Below are 22,502 nucleotides of genomic sequence, written 5' to 3'. Positions count from 1 at the left end.
TCAGAAATTTTGGACCAGTGGCCGGACTTCTTGCAGGCAATCTAGCTTCGGCAAGTCTTCGCCTTACAGTGCGTAAGCTGACATTAACATTTCTAACATGTTGAAGTCGTTGCTTGATCTCAAAAGCGATAGAATGTCGATTTCGGAGCACATTGGAAACAATAAAACTATCATCTCTCAATGGCGATCTGATCCATGCCTTCTTGATTAACCTCCTTGGTAGCGATGGAAGACCCTTCGTACAGTTGTTCTGGGAGTGTTAAGCACCCTGGCCCCAAACGTTTGACTTCTCCCATCTTACAACAATGTTATGATTCTAGTCGAGTCTGATCACTTAAAAGCATAAATCAAACAAATTTGAAATTTAACAATAGTGCAAGTTAAAATAAATCAAAGCACCAGAACGTCAGAAAGAAGGTTTACAGAAAAACCAACAAAGAAGACTGTCTAAGCAAAGATTTACGTAGGATTCCAATCTTCTTAGAGGTAAAAAAAAAAAGAATAAATGCTGGGTTCACCGAGCTTTAGGTACTTTAAAGTGCCATCATCAGGGCCTATTTTATTACAAATTCATATAAATACAAAACGTTTGTGGAACAAAAGTACCTGAAAGAAATTGCTAGTCAGAACATAGAGGTTGGACCTTTAGTTATATGGATTTTTAGCAAGATATTTTTGACTTTACTATAAATTGTTAGTTTCAATGTCAAATATAAATATTACGTGATAGTAATTGCTTATAATTTTATATTGATGTCTGTTTCACCGTCAAAATGTATTATGCTGGCAATGTACTCCATACCCTTAAACCCAAAATACTTGTACAATAGTTTTTCATATTAATTAATCTCTATTTATGGTATTGGTCGAGATAAAAAAGTCAGTGTCACAAGCGGGATTCGAACCCACGACCTTCGGTTAAATACGCCGCTGCTCCACTTGAGCTATCGTGACTTCGATCGGATACCAACTTCCTTAAATACAGAACGATACCTTAAATGCAAATTAATTAATTGAAAGATATTATTTGGTCAAGCGGATCACGAAAACTAGTGAGTATATTAATATTAAGCATATTAATCGTTTCTTCAGCCTTGGGAAAGTACGTATGCCATTTTATTACATTAATTGTTAATTGTATGTTGTTTTCTATTTATTTGAATTTGTAATAAAATAAGCCCTGATTATAGCACTATAAAGTGCCGAAAGCTCGGTGAACCCAGCATTTAATCTTTTTTTCACCCGTCTAATTGGAAGATTGGAACCCTTCATAGATTATCTGTAGGTCGATCAACGAACATCAAATCAAAGATTTAGTTACAAAATCCAATTGCCAACACAAATGAGAGATCTTACCTATGTTTTATTTACTTCTAACTCTTTAAAACGGACCAAATATTGTTGTAGGATTATTGTAGGATTAATAAACTTATTTTATTGTAAACCAAATTAAACGAGATCGGAAATTCATTAGATTTACTAAAAAATATTTGACCCTGATGGTCTGAATCTCTCTCTCTCTCTCTCTCTCTCTCTCTCTCTCTCTCTATATATATATATATATATATATATATATATGTACTAATCATCCATACATACATATATATATATATATATGGGCTAATAATGGTGGCTTTTAGATGGCCCGGCTGGATTTCTCTTGAACAAATGACGCTATAAAAAAAGTGTTTAATATTTGTTTCGTCTAGTTTCAAATTTTTACTTTTCATTTGTAGAAAAATTGGATAAGGTCCCCAGGCCTTACACATCATTTTAAAGGATTCTTTACGTTGAAAAAACATTGTGCAACCGGATTTTAAATTAATCAAAATATGACAAATTTATTGCCAAGAAAAAAAACCAGGGACATTTGGTTTGCTATTAATCACATTCATGTTCAAACTGCCTGCCTTGGATAAAGTTGCAAAAATTTGTTCTTTTTAACCATTTTTCACCGGTGCGAATAGAGTTCAAAACAATAGGGCCAGGAGAGATAGACTTACTGATTTCTTTATCCTCTGCCGCAGCTCCTCAGAAAATAGTCATGTGGAGTTAAATCGGATGATCTCACCTGCAAAGAATTGTGTGCGGGGCATCCGTCAAACTGGAGAATCATTCTTTGTCGTTGTTGCAGAGGAACATCATCTAGGAGTGTTGGTAAAACCTCCCTCAAAAAATTGAGGAACTGACAAGCATTGAAATCATTTTCGTAGAAATAAGACACAATTAATTTATGTTCGAGAAGTCTACACCAAATGTTGATACTGTGAACCACCTGACGATGACAAGAGTACAAAATTTTCCGATTTTCCTCGGCCCACTACCACTGCTCTCTCTCTCTTCTCTCTTCCTCTCTCTCTAAGAGTACAAAATACTCTTAGAGCTCTTATTTACGTACAAAATACTAGTGTCCAGTTTTTGTTTCTTTTAGTATATATTAAGAACTAATTGGTCTTAGTTAAAAACACGAAATTTGAGATCCTTGGGAGAAACAATGAGGGGGTAATAATTTAAACTTTTGACACGTAGCTTCAGAGAAATGCGGGTTTTGTGTAAGTACATATACCTTACGTAATATATATTTCTTGCTCAATATATAATACAACAATCTGATAACAATCTGTTCCAACTGGAATGAAAATATTTTAGCGTAGTAAAGGTATTCATTAGGGATAAAGAATCGCCCATAGAAGGAGAACTTTTCAGATTTTCTTTTCCTTGAAAACGCCACCCCTGAACGGCTAATAAAGATTATATAGAAGTCGAGCTATAAGAAAAAAATCAATCCAAAGTTGAAAAGTAAAGAAGACCCAGTTAATTAAAATTCCCACCAGTAAGAAGTGCTTGTCCAGGATATATATAAGCTATATTACACGTTAATTCACTACGTTCGTGGTCCGCTTGACCAATTAATACATGACAATTAATTAAGGTTTTTAGTTGAGATGAAAAAAGGTTAATGGCACGAGAGGGATTCGAACCCACGACCTTCGGCTAGATACGCCGCTGCTCTACCACCTGAGCTTTTCATCTCAACTAAAAACCTTAATTAATTGTCATGTATTACACGGTTCATTTTGTTATAATTACTTCGGATTCATCTCTAAGCTTATAATATTATATACATAAATAATTTTATATATCAGGTTTCGTTATTTTGTTGGAGTTTTCCGAGCCAAATGTGTAAAATAGAATTGAATAAAAGAAAACAATGGGCATATGAAAAGGAAATAAATAAAAAATAAAAATAATGATTCATGGCACACCCTTACCAACAGATGCAATAAATTTCCAACCAGCTGCAGAATGACAAAGACGACTGAAAAGGAAGAGATTCTCAGACCTGGTACCATCCTAAACGCGTATCTATTAATGTCAAATAATTAATTTGAGAAGCTATTATTACAAAATTACCTTGTTTAAAAAGTATTAGGTATTTTAAAATTTTTGAAAATTAAGAAAGGAAGATTTTGTTTTCAACTCTAGTTAATTTTTGGAATCTATTTCAACATATCCTCAATAATACCTTAAACCTAAACATTCCGCTTAAAACTGGTAACCAAATAGAACAAGTTGTCAGTATTCTCACAAGTAAAATCCAACATGCCGCTCATCTATCGTCCTCCTCTCCACGCCATCAAAAGTCATTTCCGAATTTCCATCTTCTCGAATATATCCGTACACTTATAACCTCCAAACGAAGAGCAAGGTTGCGAGGGCAACGCCATCGTTACCCCTCTGATAAAGTAACATTTAACCGTCTCACTTATGTTTTGAAACTCGAATTATCCAAATACCGTTCATCCCAGTTCCTTATCCTTGAATCCTTATCCACACAAGACAACTCCCTTTGGCTACCTACTAGGAAGGTTACCAAACACTACCAAGTGCCTTCTCCAATTAGAAATCCAAACGGTACCTGGGCCAGGACAAACGCAGAAAGGTTGTCAGCTACTTTCACTTCCACACTTTTTTATTCACAGTTTTTATCACCCACTTTTCCACAGTTTTTATTCCCCATCTCGATATGAATGCCACTTCAAAATCAAATCATATCAATGAATTCCTTCACTCTCCTCTCCCTCTCGCTCTACCTCCTAAGCCCATCCACCCCGCAGATGTCATGTATCAGATTCTCCGCCTTTCGGCCTTCGAAATCTACCCAAAAAGGCAATAGTGTACATTACACTATTTACAATGCAATATATCGCACAACCTATTTCCCTATCCTGTGGAAACTATCTTTAATAACTCCAATACCAAAACACACAAATCCCCCAGTGCCCCATCCTCTTATAGACCAATAAGCCTCCTTTCTATTTTATCCAAAATCTTTGAACGTACCCTCCTTAAAAGACTAATTCCTATATTCGACTCTCAAAACATAATTCCTAACCTACTAACTAATTGGAGTTTGGACTTCTGCATTTCTCTGTTCAGCAGTGCTTCAGAGTAGTCGACACTATATCTTCGGCTCTAGAAAACAAACAATACTGCTCAGCCGTATTTCTGGACGATACGGAAGCATTTGACCGAGTATGGCACCCCGGCCTCCTCTTTAAGTTAAAATGTATCCTCCCTCATTCCTACTACCTTATCGTGAAATCCTTCCTCTCAGATCGATGGTTTAAAGTAAGAATCGGCACCGATTTTTCTCCTATCACACCAATCAAACCTGGCGTTCCACAAGGAAGTATCCTAAGCCCAATCCTCTACACCATCTACACCGCTGACATACCCACACATCCAAACACATAAATCACAACCTATGCGGACGACACCGCGATTTTATCAACACATTCCAATCCTATCCCAGCAACAGAAGCACTCCAACAACACCTGAACCTTATTACCGACTGGTGCAATATGTGGCGGATCAGGTTAAACGAACAAAAAAGCCAACAAGTTACATTTACGCTCAAACGACAAACCTGTCCACCAGTGCACATTTATAACAAAATAATACCACCATCGGACCAAGTCCGCTACCTTGGGCTTTACTTAGATAGTAGACTTACTTGGAACCCACATACACGATTAAAACGGCAAGAACTTAACAAAAGATATGGACTACTCAGACACCTTATTGGACCAAAATCAAAACTAAGCATACATAACAAACTAACCATCAGACCTATTTGGACCTACGGAGTCGGGCTGTGGGGCTCGGCCATATCATCCAGTATCCAAAGAATTCAGTCTTTTCAATCTAAAGTTCTCCGCCGTATCCTCAATGCTCCCTTCTATGTCACAAATCAAACGATCCATAAAGATTTTAAAATCCCTTTCGTGAAAGATCTTATCCAAACACGCTTCTTCACTTTTCACTGTAAACTCTCCCTTCAGCCCTAACTCTTTCTTTAACATCTCACCCTTACAATCCTCCACGCCGTTTAAAACGACGATGGCCTCGTGACCTTCTATCTAACCCACCGAATTAACTTTAACTCCTCCTCCCCCAATTAAATAAAAGTTGGTTTCTCTCCCCACTGCCTCCTGGTCTGACAGGTCTGTCAGATTTGTTTATAAGAAACTATTTGCTCAATGTATATTATGTACAGATAGCAATAAATAAAATAAATATCTTTAATTTAAAAAAAAGTTAATTTTTTCCACCATTAATATCATATTTTGTGTAAAAATTTGTTGTTGTTAGTTTACGTTACATTTATCCAGGCCTCTTCATAATGATTAACTGTAAATTAATGTTACTATTGATATAATAATTATCGACGGGGGCGTTGACACAGTTTAGGCGTTGACATGGAGCTCTTCAAAGGTAAAGGTCGTGGGTTCGAATCCAGCGTCCCTTCATTACATACAAATGGGCTTTTTTTCAAAAACACCGGCACCCCGAGGGTTGATATAACCTCTGCTCTTGCGAACCCTCGTAAAAATATATATAAATTATTGACCATGGCAACAGCAGAAGCTATCCCTGTTTTGAAAAAAGAATATACAGAGAGGATCGCTAAATTTCAAGGACAACCAGAACTTTTAAATACGTTCCTTTTAATTAGTGAAAGTTTAGTAAAGAGATTCGCAAATGGAGGAGACCCTAATGAAAAAATGAATACTTAATATCGTACATACTATGAAAAATAAAGGGCCCTGCAGCCGAAATTATCTTTATCTCCAAAATAACGTCATGGACGGACATAAAAAATGCGTTGCTAAATAGACACTTTTAACAACAACAAACCTAATTAACAAAACTCCTTTTAGTACAGAGTCTGACTTAAACTTTATATTTGTAGCTTCAAATAAAGTTTTTAATAAAGGAATCCGTAGTTGAAGTTATTTAAGATATACGTTATACATATATACCTCCTCAGTCACCTGATTTAACTCCACTTGACTATTTCTGCGGAGCCATTTGACACTCTGTGTCTACGCCAATCATAATACACTAACCTTAGTGCCGAAGAACTGCGTTAAAGGATGGAAAATGCTTGTGAATCCATTTCCCCTGTCTCTATCGTTCTGAGCCCCAGTGAAGAGTGGTTAAAAAGAGCAAATCTTTGCATCTTTACGCAAGACAGGTGGTTCGAATATAAAGTGTTATTAAATAAAAGGAAACGAAATGTTTTTTCCCCAAACTTATTGCCATAACTTTGTCAATTTTTGACTAATTTAAAATCCTATTACACTGTTGTTCTCACCGTAAAAAATGTATAGGGGCGTATTTAAAATTTTGAAAGTGAATTGGGCCTGAAGTACCTTGTACAATTTTTCTCCCAAAAAGGGTAAAAATTAGAAACTAAACTAAAAATATTAAACACGTATTTTTTTATAGCGTCATTGATCCCAGAGAAATTCAGCCGTGCCATCTAAAAAGTCCACGATGTATACACAATTTAATTTATTTATTTGCATATTGAATTTTTATGAATTTGTATACTATATGAAATATTTATGTGGTGTTGTTATGTTAAATTATTTCTTGTTTATCACTTACATTTATAGGGTTCAAAGTGATTTAATTGATAATCCCATTCAAAACCAATCTACTAGAAACGTAGATCCGTCAGGCAATCGATTAAGAAGAAGTCCTCAGCTCAATGGGTCCCATCCGCTGCGATTGAGCTTAAAGCCATCCCTTTTCTAATTGGAGTCGCTACCGCGGAATAAAGTCCTAACGTGTATCCAATGAAATAAATCGATTTTGTATTGCCATGATATTTGTGTCCTTGTTTTAAAACATGTTCAATAAGCCGGGACAGCTTATTATTGATCACCAGAGAGCAGAGACCTGTTAAGAATTGGTATCTGAAACCTACCAGTACAGACAGAATACTACATTTTTCATCGGCACATTCCTTCTAAATAAAGATAAACATAGTATGTTATCTGATTGATAGAGCAATTAGATTCAGTAACACTAAATTTCATGAGGATAACAAAATAAAAATAAAACATGAGCTGAGAAATAATAGATATCACGAAAAACCAATTTTACCTGTGCCCACCATTGATTTACCTGTAAATACATCTAAGAATTTTAGGCGTCTAACATATGTAAATGTAATATCTTATAAACTAAAAATGTTGTTAGAGAAAAAATGCGAAAACTTAAAAATAGTAAATAGATTTAACTATAAGATAGGGTAAATTCTTTACCATGTTAAAATGTAAAGAACCTCTTTTTAAAACTTTCAATGTGGTGTATTAAATAAAATGCAATGATTGTCCTACCACATACTACGACCAGACTAAGTACGTGGGAGAAATATTAGATAGCATAATTATCATTGTAAAGATAAAAATAGACTAGGTACTTCTTTGTCAAAACATTGCCATGAACACATGAATCTCTCCTTGGCCGTAGAATCATGAATGAGATGTATATTTTATGGATGAAAATGCATGCAACTTACAATCAGACATCAAAAGTTTAAGTTCAATTTACAGCGGGGTTTTAAACGAGCAAATAAATAAAAATAATCTACGTAAAAAGTAATAATGCAAAAAGAAGGGAAAATTATTCTTTTTATTTAAGGTCTTCGTTGATATAAAAAAGTTGATATAAAAAAAGGCCACGAGTGGGGTTGGAACCCACGACCTAGAAGTAAAAGAAGTATCACTTCTCTAAACAGCTCCCCGTGGCCACTTCATAAGTCGATGAGAATCGAATCCTGATTACACGACATTTGAAAATGGCAAAAAGAGGGAAAATTCGAACGGTTGGGTTGAGGTGGGAAGTTAGTGTCCGAATGGATCGAAGTCACGATAGTTCAACTGGTTAGAGCAGCGGCGTATTTAGCCGAAGGTCGTGGGTTCGAATCCCGCTCGTGACACTGACTTTTTTATCTCAACCCATACCTTACATAAAGATTAATTAATTGAAAGGTGTTATTTGGTCAATCGGAGCGCGAAATCTAATGAAGTAAAAAGTAATGTTGTTTATTTGTTTAATTTATATATTTGTTTTAATAGATTAGAGAACTCATAGGTTATAGTTTCAATTATTTATTTATTACAAATTTAAAGTAAGGATTTTTAATGACAAATCACAAACGTGGCCGATATACCTGATAATAACCAATACTAGTCCTCTGTGTTTAAGTTCTGATTTTGTCTGTGATAATAGTTTGTAAACAGTGCCATTTATTTATTAAAAAGCTTTGCATTTAGTATAAGAAACGACATAAAGAGAGAAAAATGTTTATACATGTTAATAAGAGAAAACAATTTAAAATCCTGACAGAGAATCTGTAAGTTGTAAAAACAAGGAGATTTTTGATTTTCACTGACACAGATGAGCGATTATAAAATATTATATGTATATTACAATTAATTAAGGTTTTTTANAATCCCCCTCGTGCCATTGACTTTTTTATCTCAACTAAAAAACCTTAATTAATTGTAATATATTAATTGGTTAAGCGGACCACGAAATTAGTGAATTTAATTATATGTATATATTATAAATATTATTATATGTAATTTATATATATGTAATGTAATAATAATATTACAATATTATAAAATATAATATGTATGTATAGCCCTGAGGAAGGTGAAATAAAACACCGAAGTTTAGTGTATTTTCAACACCAGAACATTCATTGGTCCACATCCCCGATCCTAGCAAATATATTGCGACAGCTTGTATAATATGCTTTTGTGTATTATTTAAAAATAAGTTTCTTTACTTTTTCGTAACTATTTCTTACCGGTTGAATTGATTTACAATGACTTCGTTAATAGGTACGTCTATTCGCGGTATTTTACGTTTCACTGAAACGAGGTTCGACTTCACTCAGTGAACTCCCTGAAAAGTAAGGCGCTGAGTATAGGCTAAACCGATCAAACCAACAAGTCATGATGGTTTAGTAGGGTTAACGCCTCATTTTCTGTACATTTTTAAATGTGCAGCAATTTTTTATAATAAATTACCAGAGAAATATTTACCATGCAGTCCTCAGAACAGTGCATTTTTTTTTAAATTAAAACAAAAAATACAAATTTTTATCTAATCTAAGGTACAATTCGTTTTGTGGTTATTCTGGGGAAATTGACAGAATTGATCAAACCGGAAGGCTCATTTATTGTAAACAACAGTTATTTATATCACTCTAGAAGTACAAACTGGCTTATCTAAAATTCATACATTTCAGGGAAATACATAATAAATAGTCTCGGAATTGTAACGATTAATTAAAACAATAGCGAAAAACAATCATAATTATGCAATAAATTATCACTATAATTAACGGGGACTTCCGTAAACGCGAAAAAAAATTGGAAAAATACGTGTTCAAAATAAACTAAATAACTACATAGTAATTATTGTAAAATTTATCTTTTAATTTTTTCAGGAAAATTAATGATTGGATTAACTGGGATAATTCATTTATTGAAAAAAAATCAAATATAGGTGGTTTAAAAAACGTTAGAACCTTGGGGCATGTCTTATGATTCTCGTCCTATTTTTATTTTCAGACTATTACTGAATGACTGAAAGTAGCCCAGGTATCACATATATTTTATGAGAACTTATCTGGACAATTAGAAAATCTGACATGCTGGATATTACTTAGTCTCCCCCACCCACCATAATAAATTATTTATTTATATCGCTAACCACAGCCTCAAGAAAAAATACACTTAACTGAAATTAAATGAGAAGCCATGGTGTGGCTAGAAATACATTTACATTAAATAAAAATATTCTGAAAAAAGTGTTTCTATTCTACTTAGTCGGGTTCGAGTTGCATATTTAACCAATGGACGAACGATCCCTCGAGTTAAAATCGGCCGATAGTTCGCCATGTCAGTTTTGTGTTTCCAATTAAGGACGGGTAACTGGAAACTCAAAGCCGGCAGCTCTTTGACGATCGTGGACATAACGAAACTTAGTTGTTGCCTTCAACTTCGAGGATGCGGGAACTGCAGGATGTTCACCTGCATCAATGCGGATGAAATTCCGCCGTTCTCGACATAGATAACGACATTTTAAGTTGAACATAAAATCAATACAACCATTTAACAACCAATTAGCATCATTGCAGAAAAAGTCGATTATTAATTAAACTTTTTTTGACTTCATTTATTTGTATCTACAACTGTACATGTATTATATACAACCAGCAGATTGTATAATTTATGTTTGTGGCATTACGGGCGTATTAGAGAAAGCCGCTCTGGATTAATAAAATGGTATTAATCATTTAAGCGGTCTTTTATCCATATCCTTTTCAGGCGTTCACGTGGTAATTGTGGGCAATGGAGTAATCGTATTTGTGTGCGAGTGTGATTTTGTAATTTACTATGAAAACTCTGTAATAAGTTTTGATGGACGAAACAAACTATTGGTTGGAACATCTCTGTGAAGTGTGTTAATGTTTACGTAAAAAGGGGCAGCAACAATTAGTCTTAAAATTTTGGATTGAAAACTTTGAATATTGGAATATTTGACCGATTCACAAACTTGGCACCTGTGCATCTAAACATGTTGGAGTATGTATCCTCGGTCAGTAAAGATAGTAAAGCATTTTAAATCGTTTGTTGAGCGTCTGTTTTTAATCGTGTGTGTGAATTCTAAGGTGGTCTTCTATCAAATGTATGTCCTAAATAGTTAACTTTGTCAGATTGTTCATTGTAAAAATATGCTAGTACGACGAAGAGTAAAGAGGGGAACACGCTACCCGATGCTACCCGACGCAAATCGAAAGTCCAATTTTCCGGAAGATTGTACTACCCCCGTGCACATCTGCCCGATGCCACGCAACGCTACCCTACTCTACGCTCTGCGATCCCCACTGTCCAGATTTTTGTCGAGTAGCATCAGTCATACAGTCGAAGACAAAAGAACGGGACACTCATATTTTTATTTCAAACTATAACTGTTATTATCGCTATATTCATTACAACATACTTATTTTTACATAAACCAAATTAAGAGAGATCAAAATTTTATTAGTTTTTATTTAAAAAAAATTAATTTTAATGATATGGCAGAAAATTGATCAAAACACCGGAATACCATTTATTTACAGAGTGAATTTAACTAACAATTTATTACATAATTTTGTTCATAAAATTTACCTGAAATTTATTACACGGTTTTTCTCATAAAATTTAACTAACATTTATTACATGGTTTTGCTCATAAAATTACACCATTTTTGTCCAGTAGTGTCAGAACCGGACACGCATGTTTTTCGTTGTTTATTTCGATCATTACACGTACATTCGTATGATGTTATTTTGTCGTTATATTACTACAACATTCTTATTTTGATGTGAACCAAAATTCAATCAAAGAGATCAAAAATTCGTGAGTTTTTATAAGAATTATTTAATTATGATGGTTAAGCAGAAAATTTATAGAAACACCGGAATAACTTTATTTAAAATAATTAAATTTAACTTATGATTTTTCCTTCTTGAAGGTGGGATAATAGGTCATCTCAAAGAAACCACCACCTGTTTTTATTCACAAAGTTTCGGATTTATTTTAATCCTTCCTCAGCTGAGTTAACTCACCTCATTAAATCCGAAGTTGTGGACAACCATGTCACTGGTTGTGGTTTTTTTGATCCCATCTCTAAGAAGGAAAAATCTTAGTTTACTGTTGAGGTCGAAATATAATTAAATTTAACTAACAGTGTATTACATGGTTGTGCTCAAAAATTTTAACAATTTATTACAAGGTTTTGCTCAAACTAGTCCATCAAGAACAAAAGAGGCGTTGCGATTGTGATACTGATTTGTGATACACGCTGTGTGGCTGTACGTGGCGTGCGTTTGACGTCGCATAGATGTGCCCACCCTACCAAAACGAGACAGGCGTCGGGTAGCGTCGCATAGCGTTGCATCGGGTAAATACGTTCCCCGCTTAAAGGTGATATGTTGCGTCTCTGAGGTGTTAAAACGTTTTCCAAAGATTGCTCCTTTTTTCAATTGTTGTAACATAAGGAAAGGTTGTGTAGAAGAGGGATGACTGCGTGTCATCTGTATTGTGGCGGTAAGTATATTCTCATTTGTGGGCCTATCAGATTGCGTACAACAGCGGAGCGAGTATTGACCCTTGTGGCACACCTGCACGCACTTCTTCCATCCCAGAAATCTCCGTACCCTGGTTTACTGCAAAAAATCTCTCCTTAAGGTATTATTGCATAATTAGATAATAGGCCTTGGCAAAAATAATTTTAATTGGCATAATAATCCCTCATGCCAAACTTTGTCGAAGGCCTTCGAAACATCTATTGATAACATTGATAACATGAAGTTGATGAGTGGTAGATTGATGGGTTCGACAGCCAAATTGATGGTCTGGTAAGATATCGTTTGAAGTAGCAATAGAGATAATTATTTTGTAAATTAATTATTCGAATAATTTAGAAGGAACGGGTAATGGGACGATAAGATGATGGGAAGTTTAAATTTTTATGGGGCTTTTTGATCATTTTAATGTAAGAAAGTTTCCTTTGTATGGGAAATTGTGTTCTCAAAATAAAGAACCTCAGCTGTTATCAAATCACGACCAGGTGATTTTTTTTTTTTGTAAGCTGTCGTATTTCTTTTTCTAATTGTTTTTGAGTTATTGGTTTAGCTGGCAGATCTAGAGGTATAGGTGTCATAAGTGAATCTGATATAATTTATTGTGTTCAGTATCGATTAAGTTATAAGGTTTGAATATCTTGGAGTAGTTTTTACAAATTACTTTAATTATAAACTACTAAATAAACTAAGATAGTCAACTTTTTGACAGGAGACCATGTACGTGTACAATATAATCGAAATTTGCCTAACGGCTGTGTGTTTTAAGAATGTTAAATTGCCAAACCATATGATTAGTTTAATAACACAAACATTTATTTCGAAAGCTAAAATTAAGAAATTTCACACTGAATGGAAATACAACTTGAAAGGAGGTTTCCTTTTGCGTATATTTGTTTAACCACTCTTGTCCACTTTGTCGGGTTGTCTAACTTCATTATCGGTTTGTGTTTCAAGTTTTACTTCGACGTTACGAAATCGGATGGCGATATTTATGACAAATTCGGTTACGGGCTTAAACACCCGTCGGTTTTGAACGCTATTTTCCAGATGGCTTATAACAGTATCGCTTTGGCGGTCGACGTACAGATTTTGGTGACCAATGTAAATGACGCTCCTTACGTATGGCTATTGTGGAGGAGCTACTTCCGAAGCTGCTTCGCCTTCCCCATCGGCATGATTAACTGCTTCAGCTACTGGATGTTTTACCTGATCAGCCCTGAAAACATATTCAAAAGTGGAAAGTCTGATCATCCTTTATGGCTGTCACACGTCCTCACGACCGACAACGTAATCTTCCTCATGCTGGACTTGCTCGTATGTCGAGGCGAGTCGCCCAAACATATCTTGGTACCGTTTTTGATCTTTTCATTGGTAACGGTGAACTACATCATCTGGCTGCACGTAATTTACTTACATACGCACAGGTGGGCCGTGCCATTCCTCGGCGAAGGGAACTTCGCCTTGAAAATGATTAAAGGGACCATCGTTACCTTCTTATCGTTATTTTTCTTTCTGTTGGGCGAATTCATCAACGACCTCCTATGGAACGAAAAAGGTCCTAAGCGTTCGACTTGTCTATCCCGATATTTTTCAGATCGACCGACAGTGAGTGCAATAATAGTGGAAGAACCTCCTAGTACTCCCATCCTGAATAGACTTACCTCAGTTGATCAAAAACCGCAAGAGAAAGGTTGGTGGTTTGTTTCCTTAGCAAAAAGAATTATGTATGACAGTAATCCATTTACTAGCTAGTAGTTTCAACATAAACAGAAAATTTTAAATTTAACAATGTCTTATCTACTTTTTTATACACATGTTTTTTCTAACATGTGCTAAGGTTCGAATTACATAACTATTATCGAAATACGCATATAGTCAGAAGTATAAATTGTCTTAATTAATTTAACCAATCCAAGTTCCACCACTTCTAAGCAGCATAAATACATGAAAACTATCAAAACGTTTAAAAAAGTCATTACTCCGGAAGGTACTGTATATAGTACATATAATGCACAGGTCGTACACGGACTGTGGGGTCCAGTTGCTTGTTGCTGGCGCAAGGAGCTTTTTTAAAATTATTATACTTATTATTATTTAAATCTGCAATTTTAGTTACAAGTAAATTCGGTAATGAACGGGGCATAATGCGATAAAAAATAAAACGAAAAAGCTGTGGTGGCACAATCTCACACTGTTAGCCTGTTTAGCCGACATTGAGGATTCCGAAGAAGTTAGTGAAGGAAATGTTCTCACAAGGTTGTAGAGGAATGCAATAATGAGGTCCGGATGCTTTTATTGGAGGCGTAGAAGGAAGCATTAAGGATTTTTCTTAGGATTTTGGATTGGATTGACTGGATATGGGATGAATGGGACTGTTTGGTTCAACCCAAACTTCCAACAGATCCATATCGGATGAATGAGCGTTTTGTAAAGGGTAAGTTTATTGTTTATTTTTATGTGGGTCGTTGGTCGAGAAAGGATAGCAAGAATGGTAACGGCGGTTCATATCTTGAAGTTTTGGGGCGAATGGTGGGCTCCAGTCTTTTTCAAAAACAGTCTCTGGTAACGTATTGTGTCAGAAATCGCAATCAGTATTCATTCAATCGTAATGGAAAACACAGTGAATTTCCTGTGCTTGAATGGATTTTTTTTTTGTTAGATTTGATTCTCCATTTGCCGAGTCTCCACCAATCACTTTACCAGAGACTTCACCAAAGGGTGAAGTGATTCTGCAGATAGTAACTTACAACGAATGAGTTGGAGTTAAAAGAGTGTATAGCCGTGTCCTCGTCAAACGCGGAGTTGACTGTATTTGGGGAAGAAGGAATGTCGCCATGTACATGGTAAAAATTGTAGGGTCGAAGATACTTCCTTGGCGGACCAAGATTTTACTGCAATATATGACCCAAGGGATGTTCGTTGTCAGACAGCGTCTGTGAGGTAGGATCGTGGGAAAAGGTAAAAATATTAGGAATAATATTTTTCAGCTTCCAAAATAAAACCGGACACCATACTCGGTTGAGAGCCTGTAGGAAGAGTTCCGAGCAATACTGTTTTCCCTCAAGAGAAACAGCAATAGTGTCCACTACACGTTGTCCTAGTTGCAAAATTGGTGGGATGGTATGATTTTTGAATTCTCAAGAATAGGGATTAGGATAGGGAGGAGGTGGTTTTCAAGGATTTTCGCTAGAAAAGAAAAGGGACCGATATGAACTAGGAAGTTAAGCTAGTTTGTTAATTTTCTGTATCTTTCTTTTACAGCGTATTTCCACTGATTTGCATGTAGGTTGTCCGAAGAACTAAGTTGTATGTCAATAAAGTTGTCCTTTTATAAGTAAGTTATGCAACACTTTACGGGTACTTAGGTCGTGTCCTGGAACTTTGTACGCGGGTAGATTAATTTTTGTTTTTCATCGAAGCCATTTGCAAAGGGTGAAGCAGCATCATATTATTTATAATGAAAAAGCATTTAAAGACAAAGCCTTAGCAGAAAGGTTCAACCCTTTTGAAAGGTCACAGAAGCTAAATTTAAGCGTAATTATGAAGTGTAAAGATGTTTCGGTAAGTACTCAGATAACAAGCAAAAATAAGAAACATCATTATGATATTATGTTCCTTCAGAACTGAAAGAAAACGTGAATTTTTATGGCGGGAATCGCGAATTTATCTTTCCTTCTTATGTTTCGTGGAGTACTTTATACCGAAGATGTACAATAACGCGCCGATATTTTACAAATAATGCGCAATAAGCGGCCCCAAATTCGAACCCTGAATACTTACAAATGTTTTTATGACAACGTAATTGCGATGAACAACTGCAAATCCGCGTAAAATACCCCACATTGCGACCACAAGGAACTATTCAGTTTATCCATGTAGAACAAGCCAAAGGTTGTCAGTCCATACTTATAGATGTACGCAGGATGGGAAGTTCACAGTGCATCCATTTAATGAATATTGTGCATATATGTTTAATTAGTTTCTATTTGTTAAATAAGAATAAATTATTAGCATGAAAATAATAAGTTTATCTCTGTTTTTGTTTTTAAGTAAATAATATATAATAAATAGATATATAGATAAAAATACTCATATAAATATTGTTTTCAATCCGTGTTTTTATTAACCCTTCCGTTTCTATTTAGAGCTTACTTGCGTTGGAGAATGAAATGTTCCACTGTCTGGATGGCATTTTCTGTACAGTTCAAGTACGGGTTGTTAATATGTTAATTTTTTCAAGATGCGCTCTCAAGCAGTTGTGTCGGAAGGGAAGTCTGGATTAATAAATCAAAATCAGAGATATAAAATGAAACGTTTGAGAAGTTTTTATTGATTTCATTTTTATTTTCTCACGTATAACGCCATCGTTTGTAGATGGAGGGAGTAATGAAAACAACTACAGCCATGCTACATTTAGCCCTCACACAATATTCCTAGCAGTATTTCTAATCCTGTGTACTCTACCTTGGGTCTTATCTTGACTCACGTATAACCTGGAACGACACACACACACACACACAAATAAAACGGCAGGAATTAAACAGATACTTTGGACTACTTTATAAACTACTCACACGCAAAACTAATTTGTCGACAAAAAACAAAGTGCCACTCTACAAAACACTACTCTAACCGATTTGGATATATGACTAGAATTATAAGGCCTCTTCAAACCTACCAAAATCTAATGAATTCAGTCCTTCCAATCAAAATCCTAAAAATCACAGTCAACGCTCCCTACTATATCTCCAATACCAACCTCCACGACACGAAAATACCCTTTGTACATAAATTAATTCCCACCTTGTATTCTAAGCCACGACAAACTCTCCATTTACTCCAACTCACTAGTCCAATCCATATCCAACATAATCCATCATTATGATCCACTCAGACGACTAAAGCGGTGATGGCCGCTGGACCTCCTCTCCAAGCACTAACCCATGTGTAAAATTGGGAAAACAACAATGTTTTCTAACTCCCCTCATGACAGTGTATTGACAAAAACAATGCCATAGTATACAGGATGACGGGCGGTAAGGGTCGAAAATTTCACGAGGCCTTTCTGCTGTAGAAAAATTTGGTCTGTGCCACCTGAAAAAACGTTACATTTGCTGTAAGAAAACTGATTTACTGTGCAGACTTGATGAAAAAATTCTGCACGAAAATTCAGCAAAAAACAAAAATGTGTGGTGTTTAGTGACCGTTAGTTAATGATTATTTGGAAATCGTGAGATGCGGTCTGGTGTGACGTAGGTTTTAGAAAAACATTTGCTTTATCGTGCCAACGTTTCGATCTTTACTGAGATCGTCTTCAGGGCCTGGGATTTCTAAACATTGTTTAAATTATAAAAATACATGTAGGATGTGAAAAAAGTAAATTTATACAATGATAGAAATTTTAGACTCAATCAAAGTATTAGTTTGACTAATTTCGTGGTCCGCTTGACGGCCAATGGCACGAGCGGGATTCGAACCCACGACCTTCGGCTAGATAAGTCGCTGCTCTACCACTTGAGCTATCGTGACCTCGATCCACTCGGACACCAACTTCCCATCTCAACCCCACCTTTCGAATTTTCCCTCCTTTTTGCCATTTGACATTTGAAAAATGAAAAGCTAGTGCCATTGATTTTTTAATCTCAACTAAAAACCTTAATTAATTGCAAAGTATTAGTTCTCGCTAAATGAGTTTGTAATAACGTAATAAAGTGGTTAAAATAACGACGAATTTGGCTGAAAAGCATCTGTTATTTTTCAATGGAAAACCAGTGATAGGTGAGAAAAGCATTGCTTCGGGTGAATCTAGCGCAAAAACTTCAATTTTTTTAATGACATAAAAGTTCCTAATTATGCGCGTAAAAATCTTAAACTGGCTTTTTGCCAAAAACAACTGTTTGTGTGATACTTTACTAGAAGCGTCATTCATTTTTGAATCTTTTTGAATAGCTAATCTCTGCAGAGGAAAGTTGCTCGATGTGTCCCACATATTAGAGGCGTGTCATGCCTTTGCGCCATACAGAGAGCGTGTAGGCATGCCGCCGGACTTAAAAAAAATTCTCGAGCACTGCAGCGAGTTTCAGGGTCCCCTGTTCCGCTTTTTAGGGGAAATTGGTTTTTTTTTATTGTTTGTAGTATGTCTTATGTGTTGTGTGTCTATATGGTTTGTCTGAGTGTATGTATTTATTAGCGTGAATGGCGAGGAGTGAGGGTGAAATATATCGTCATCATCACCCCTCGAACGATGAGAGCGTAAGAGTGTGTGTTCGGGGTCGATGGGGGAATATTTATAAAAGTACTTCATCGACCCCAATCTAGATTAGTTTGAATGTAGGGTCGGTGGAGAAATATCAAGTACTCCACCGACCAAACAGAATGAGTGTACTGTATGAATGTATTTATTTGTATGTAGTGTTTCAAAGGATAAATAGAATTTATAAAAAAGCTAATCTTATTAGATACAGTCTTACTATTGTTTTATTATTCTACGCAAAAGTACAAATCAATTGATATAAAATCACTCCGAAATACCAAACGTTAAAAGTTAAAAAATCATATTTTAAAAAGTTATTTAACTTCTTCGCTCCAAGGGATTATTGGAAAGAAGCCGCTCAGTCACGAGTTTAATATTTATCGACCTCCGATCACTAAAAAAAAATTTCATTATAATTGATGATTCCACAACCGCCTTACCTTTACTTAGTAAGTATCTACTATCTATGCAAGGACATTTGGGGATCGTGCTGAGTCATAAGTGGTACTTGTCTACTATCTATTTCTACCAGATGGTCTAGTTCTCATTTTAGAAATGGTCAAAGGTGGTTAGGTTGATTTATCCAATTGCATACGTGGATGACCTCGCTGTAGTAATAGAAGCGAATACACGTAGCGACTTGGAGTCCAAAGGAAATGCGGCAATACTAATAGTTCAGCAATGGTGTGATGAAACCAAATTAATGTTGGCAGTAGATAAGTCAGCATTAATACTACTGACTGGCAAACTCAAGTTACGTTCATGGCCCAAACTTGAAGTTGGGGATAAAACAGTCAAGTACTGCCAAGAAGCTAAGTACCTAGCACTTAAGATACAAGCAGGCTTGAGTTTTAAAAAACATATAGAGGCAGCGAAAGATAAAGTATCTACAACCATTTGTCGTATGAATGCACTAACAGGACCATCATGGGGCGTTCAATTTCGACAAAGAAAAACAATAGCCATGGCTGTTTATGCGTCAGTCATCTTGTATGCATGCCCAATCTGGGCAAGTGCTGTAGCATCAGCCCAACGAAGGACATTAGAAACTGCGCAGCGAAAGATACTTCTAAAAATCACTAGAGCATACCGTACTGCTCCTACGGAAGCTCTCTGTGTAATTGCAGGAGTAATCCCAATTACATTAGAAGTTGACAAACGGCGTAGAATTTATGAAGAAACGCAAGGAATGAAACCGGCTGAAAAGAAAGACACTATCAAAAGAATTCATCTGGACACAATTACGCGATGGCAGAGACGATGGGATGAAACCGACAAAGGCCGTCGTACCCATCAGATTATGCCTTCCATAAGTGACAGACTGAAACGTAAATATGTCGAGACAGACCATTATATGACCCAAATGTTCACGGGGCATGGTGATTTTGGGACATATTTGTGTAAATTCGGCATGCGGAACACGGCGGAGTGCACCCAGTGCTCTAATGGCTCTGAAGAGACACCAGACGACACTTTCTCGGAGTGCCCAGCTTATTCTCCTGCAAGAAGCAGATGGTTAAGAGAAACGTGCTCCGTCGAGTGTGATGTCCAAGCCATATCCAGTGCGTTAATGTCAAAGGAAGGATTTGCGGCCACCAAACGCTTTGTGCATAAAGTGATGACAATAAAAGGCTGGCCAACACCATCAAACAGTGACGAATAAGTGTAAGTGTGTAACTAAGTGTTAATCCAAGTAACAGTGAGTGACTAATCAGATTTAGTGGTATATTGTACATATTATATTAGCATTTTGTAGTTTATTGTATATATAGCATTAGTATGTAAGAGGGGTGCCCACTCTCTTTCTCTCCTGGGCGGGTTTCAGTGTACGGGGAGATTGGGCACACCTCATTAGCACGTAAGATATATGTAAGCTGCGACCCTCACGTCATATCCCGACCAGGCACCTCCCCGTGGTCCATCCTGGGCACGGCTGCAGCCGTGGCTAACGCCTGGTGACGTGAGGGTTGGGCCTTCAGGGGTATATGGTTGCACGACCATCCTGTGTAAGTCCGGAAACGGAAATAGGAACAGGCAGCCTTAGACCTTTGAAGGTTAGGTTGATTTATGGTTAGGTCAGAACATATCTTTTTATGAATCCTCGCTTCAGCAAAACTTTTATTTTGTTTGCCGATAGATTATCTCTTCCCTACGCATCTTCTGTGCTGAAGCCATGTAATTATATCATTTATTTTGCGCTAACACTGAAATAAAATAATAATAAAGAAATTCGAAAAAAAAAAAGATTGGACAGAGTAGTTGTTATTTGTTTAAAGATGTAAGAATGCAAAGTGTTCAAAAACCGGTTTGATAACATTTTTTTTTCTTTTTATTGTATATTACAACTACCTGCATTTTGGTATCTAGTAATAATGTATGAATAAATATTAAGAAAAACAAGAGTGGAGAAACTACCCACCGGTAGTACTCCTAATTGATAACATTAATGATTTTTTAAAAAATACGTAGTAAGTTCATATATTTCGAAGTAATGTAGTTTCATACACATGTGGCGAAAACTGCCTCATATCGGACATTTCATAATTTTTCAGAAATCAGGCTTTTCAAAATAAACCGCGTGCTTGATGAAAAAGATTTGACGTTAGAAGAGTTTAAAACAATATTTATTTGCCCGATATTAAAATGTTCCAGATTACCTCTTCTTTCACTTTTTAATTAAGGATCAACCCGACGAGGATAAGTCGATGAATTGGACTCAGGTTTGTGCGAAACAGTACCAATTTAATGAGTGAGCTGAAGCTGTTGGGGGTTCTTATATTTCCCATTATCCTGATCAACGAAAAACCACGGTTTTGATGATATACCGATGGGTATTTTAGGTTTATACCTCTGTTCCTTCAAAATGATGGCTGCGTATTAATTAACAATTTCTTTATTCATGAAATTTCGAGTTCGATATCAGTCTTTCAGTTTCTAATCAAGACCAACGTCGTTAATGTTATCCAATGAATTTATTTATTATAACATGAATCCGGAAGGTTGCTAACAACAGTGTTCACAGAAATGGAAAAACTATGGAAATAATTCAGAAAAATTAAATTCGGCACGGTAATTCTGATTTTTTTAATTAAAAATTTTTTTTTGCTAAATACGCGTTGACAAACATATAATATTATTAAAGCAAAATAATTCCTTTCAAACAGGAGGGCTGTTCCATGCGGAAAAGAACGACTGTTTTATCTCATTACTCTTTTAATTCTTTCAAATGAACACAGAAATTCATAAAAAGAGCAAGCTTTGAAATAAAATAACTATAACGACTGAAATTATGACAATCGTCCTGAGGACTTAATTAAATTTCGCAGTTGTTTTGTCTTCAAGCTATGAAAGAGTGCTTTTCTAGGTCTTCTACTTTATCATTTCTTATAAGATGAAAGAACCGGACGACCTAATACATAAAACATTAGATATCGTCTTAAAGCTACGTCGACTTATTGTTTATTGAAAGCTTTTACTTTCGAGGAAGTTTTGAAGAAAGTTAACTTCACACGAAACGTTTTGAAAATGTGCAAGTTCGTAATTTTAATTGGGCGGGGTTCGAGAGGGTTGTGGGCGGCTTTGTTCAGTCCTTTGAATGGGTAAGAGAAAGTCTAATGGGAAGCATATCCACTCAGTTCTTAATAAAAAATATAAATAGAATAAAGGCAAGGTTACAAAGGAATTTGTTAGTTTGGTCCTTCTTTGATAATCCTGGTCTGCCTATACTCGCGGGTTTGTT

General features: G+C 35.8%; 1 protein-coding gene across 3 annotated transcripts; it reads left to right on the top strand.

Annotated features, from left to right (window-relative positions):
• The first annotated feature begins 13,286 nt into the window (after positions 1-13,286).
• Positions 13,287-20,938, top strand: LOC106670432 (androgen-induced gene 1 protein-like). 3 transcript variants are annotated; one of them, XM_024225919.1, is made up of 2 exons: positions 13,287-14,200; positions 20,901-20,938. In XM_024225919.1, the coding sequence occupies exons 1-2, from the start codon at positions 13,360-13,362 to the stop codon at positions 20,930-20,932; spliced, it is 873 nt and encodes a 290-aa protein (XP_024081687.1). In that variant the 5' UTR covers positions 13,287-13,359; the 3' UTR covers positions 20,933-20,938. The 3 variants fall into 3 exon arrangements, 2 of the variants coding, with proteins under 2 accessions (XP_024081687.1, XP_014256251.1); XM_014400765.2 differs by lacking the exon at positions 20,901-20,938 and adding an exon at positions 16,656-16,808 and having other exon boundaries at positions 13,288-14,200; XR_002910093.1 differs by lacking the exon at positions 20,901-20,938 and adding an exon at positions 16,656-16,808 and having other exon boundaries at positions 13,289-14,497.
• The last annotated feature ends 1,564 nt before the right edge of the window (positions 20,939-22,502 follow it).

The sequence above is a fragment of the Cimex lectularius genome, unplaced genomic scaffold, assembly GCF_000648675.2.
Source record: "Cimex lectularius strain Harlan isolate CLEC.00 unplaced genomic scaffold, Clec_2.1 scaffold103, whole genome shotgun sequence".
NCBI classification, from domain to species: domain Eukaryota; kingdom Metazoa; phylum Arthropoda; class Insecta; order Hemiptera; family Cimicidae; genus Cimex; species Cimex lectularius.
The sequence above is the reverse complement of the archived record's forward strand: the minus strand, read 5'-3'. Positions and strand labels throughout refer to the sequence as shown.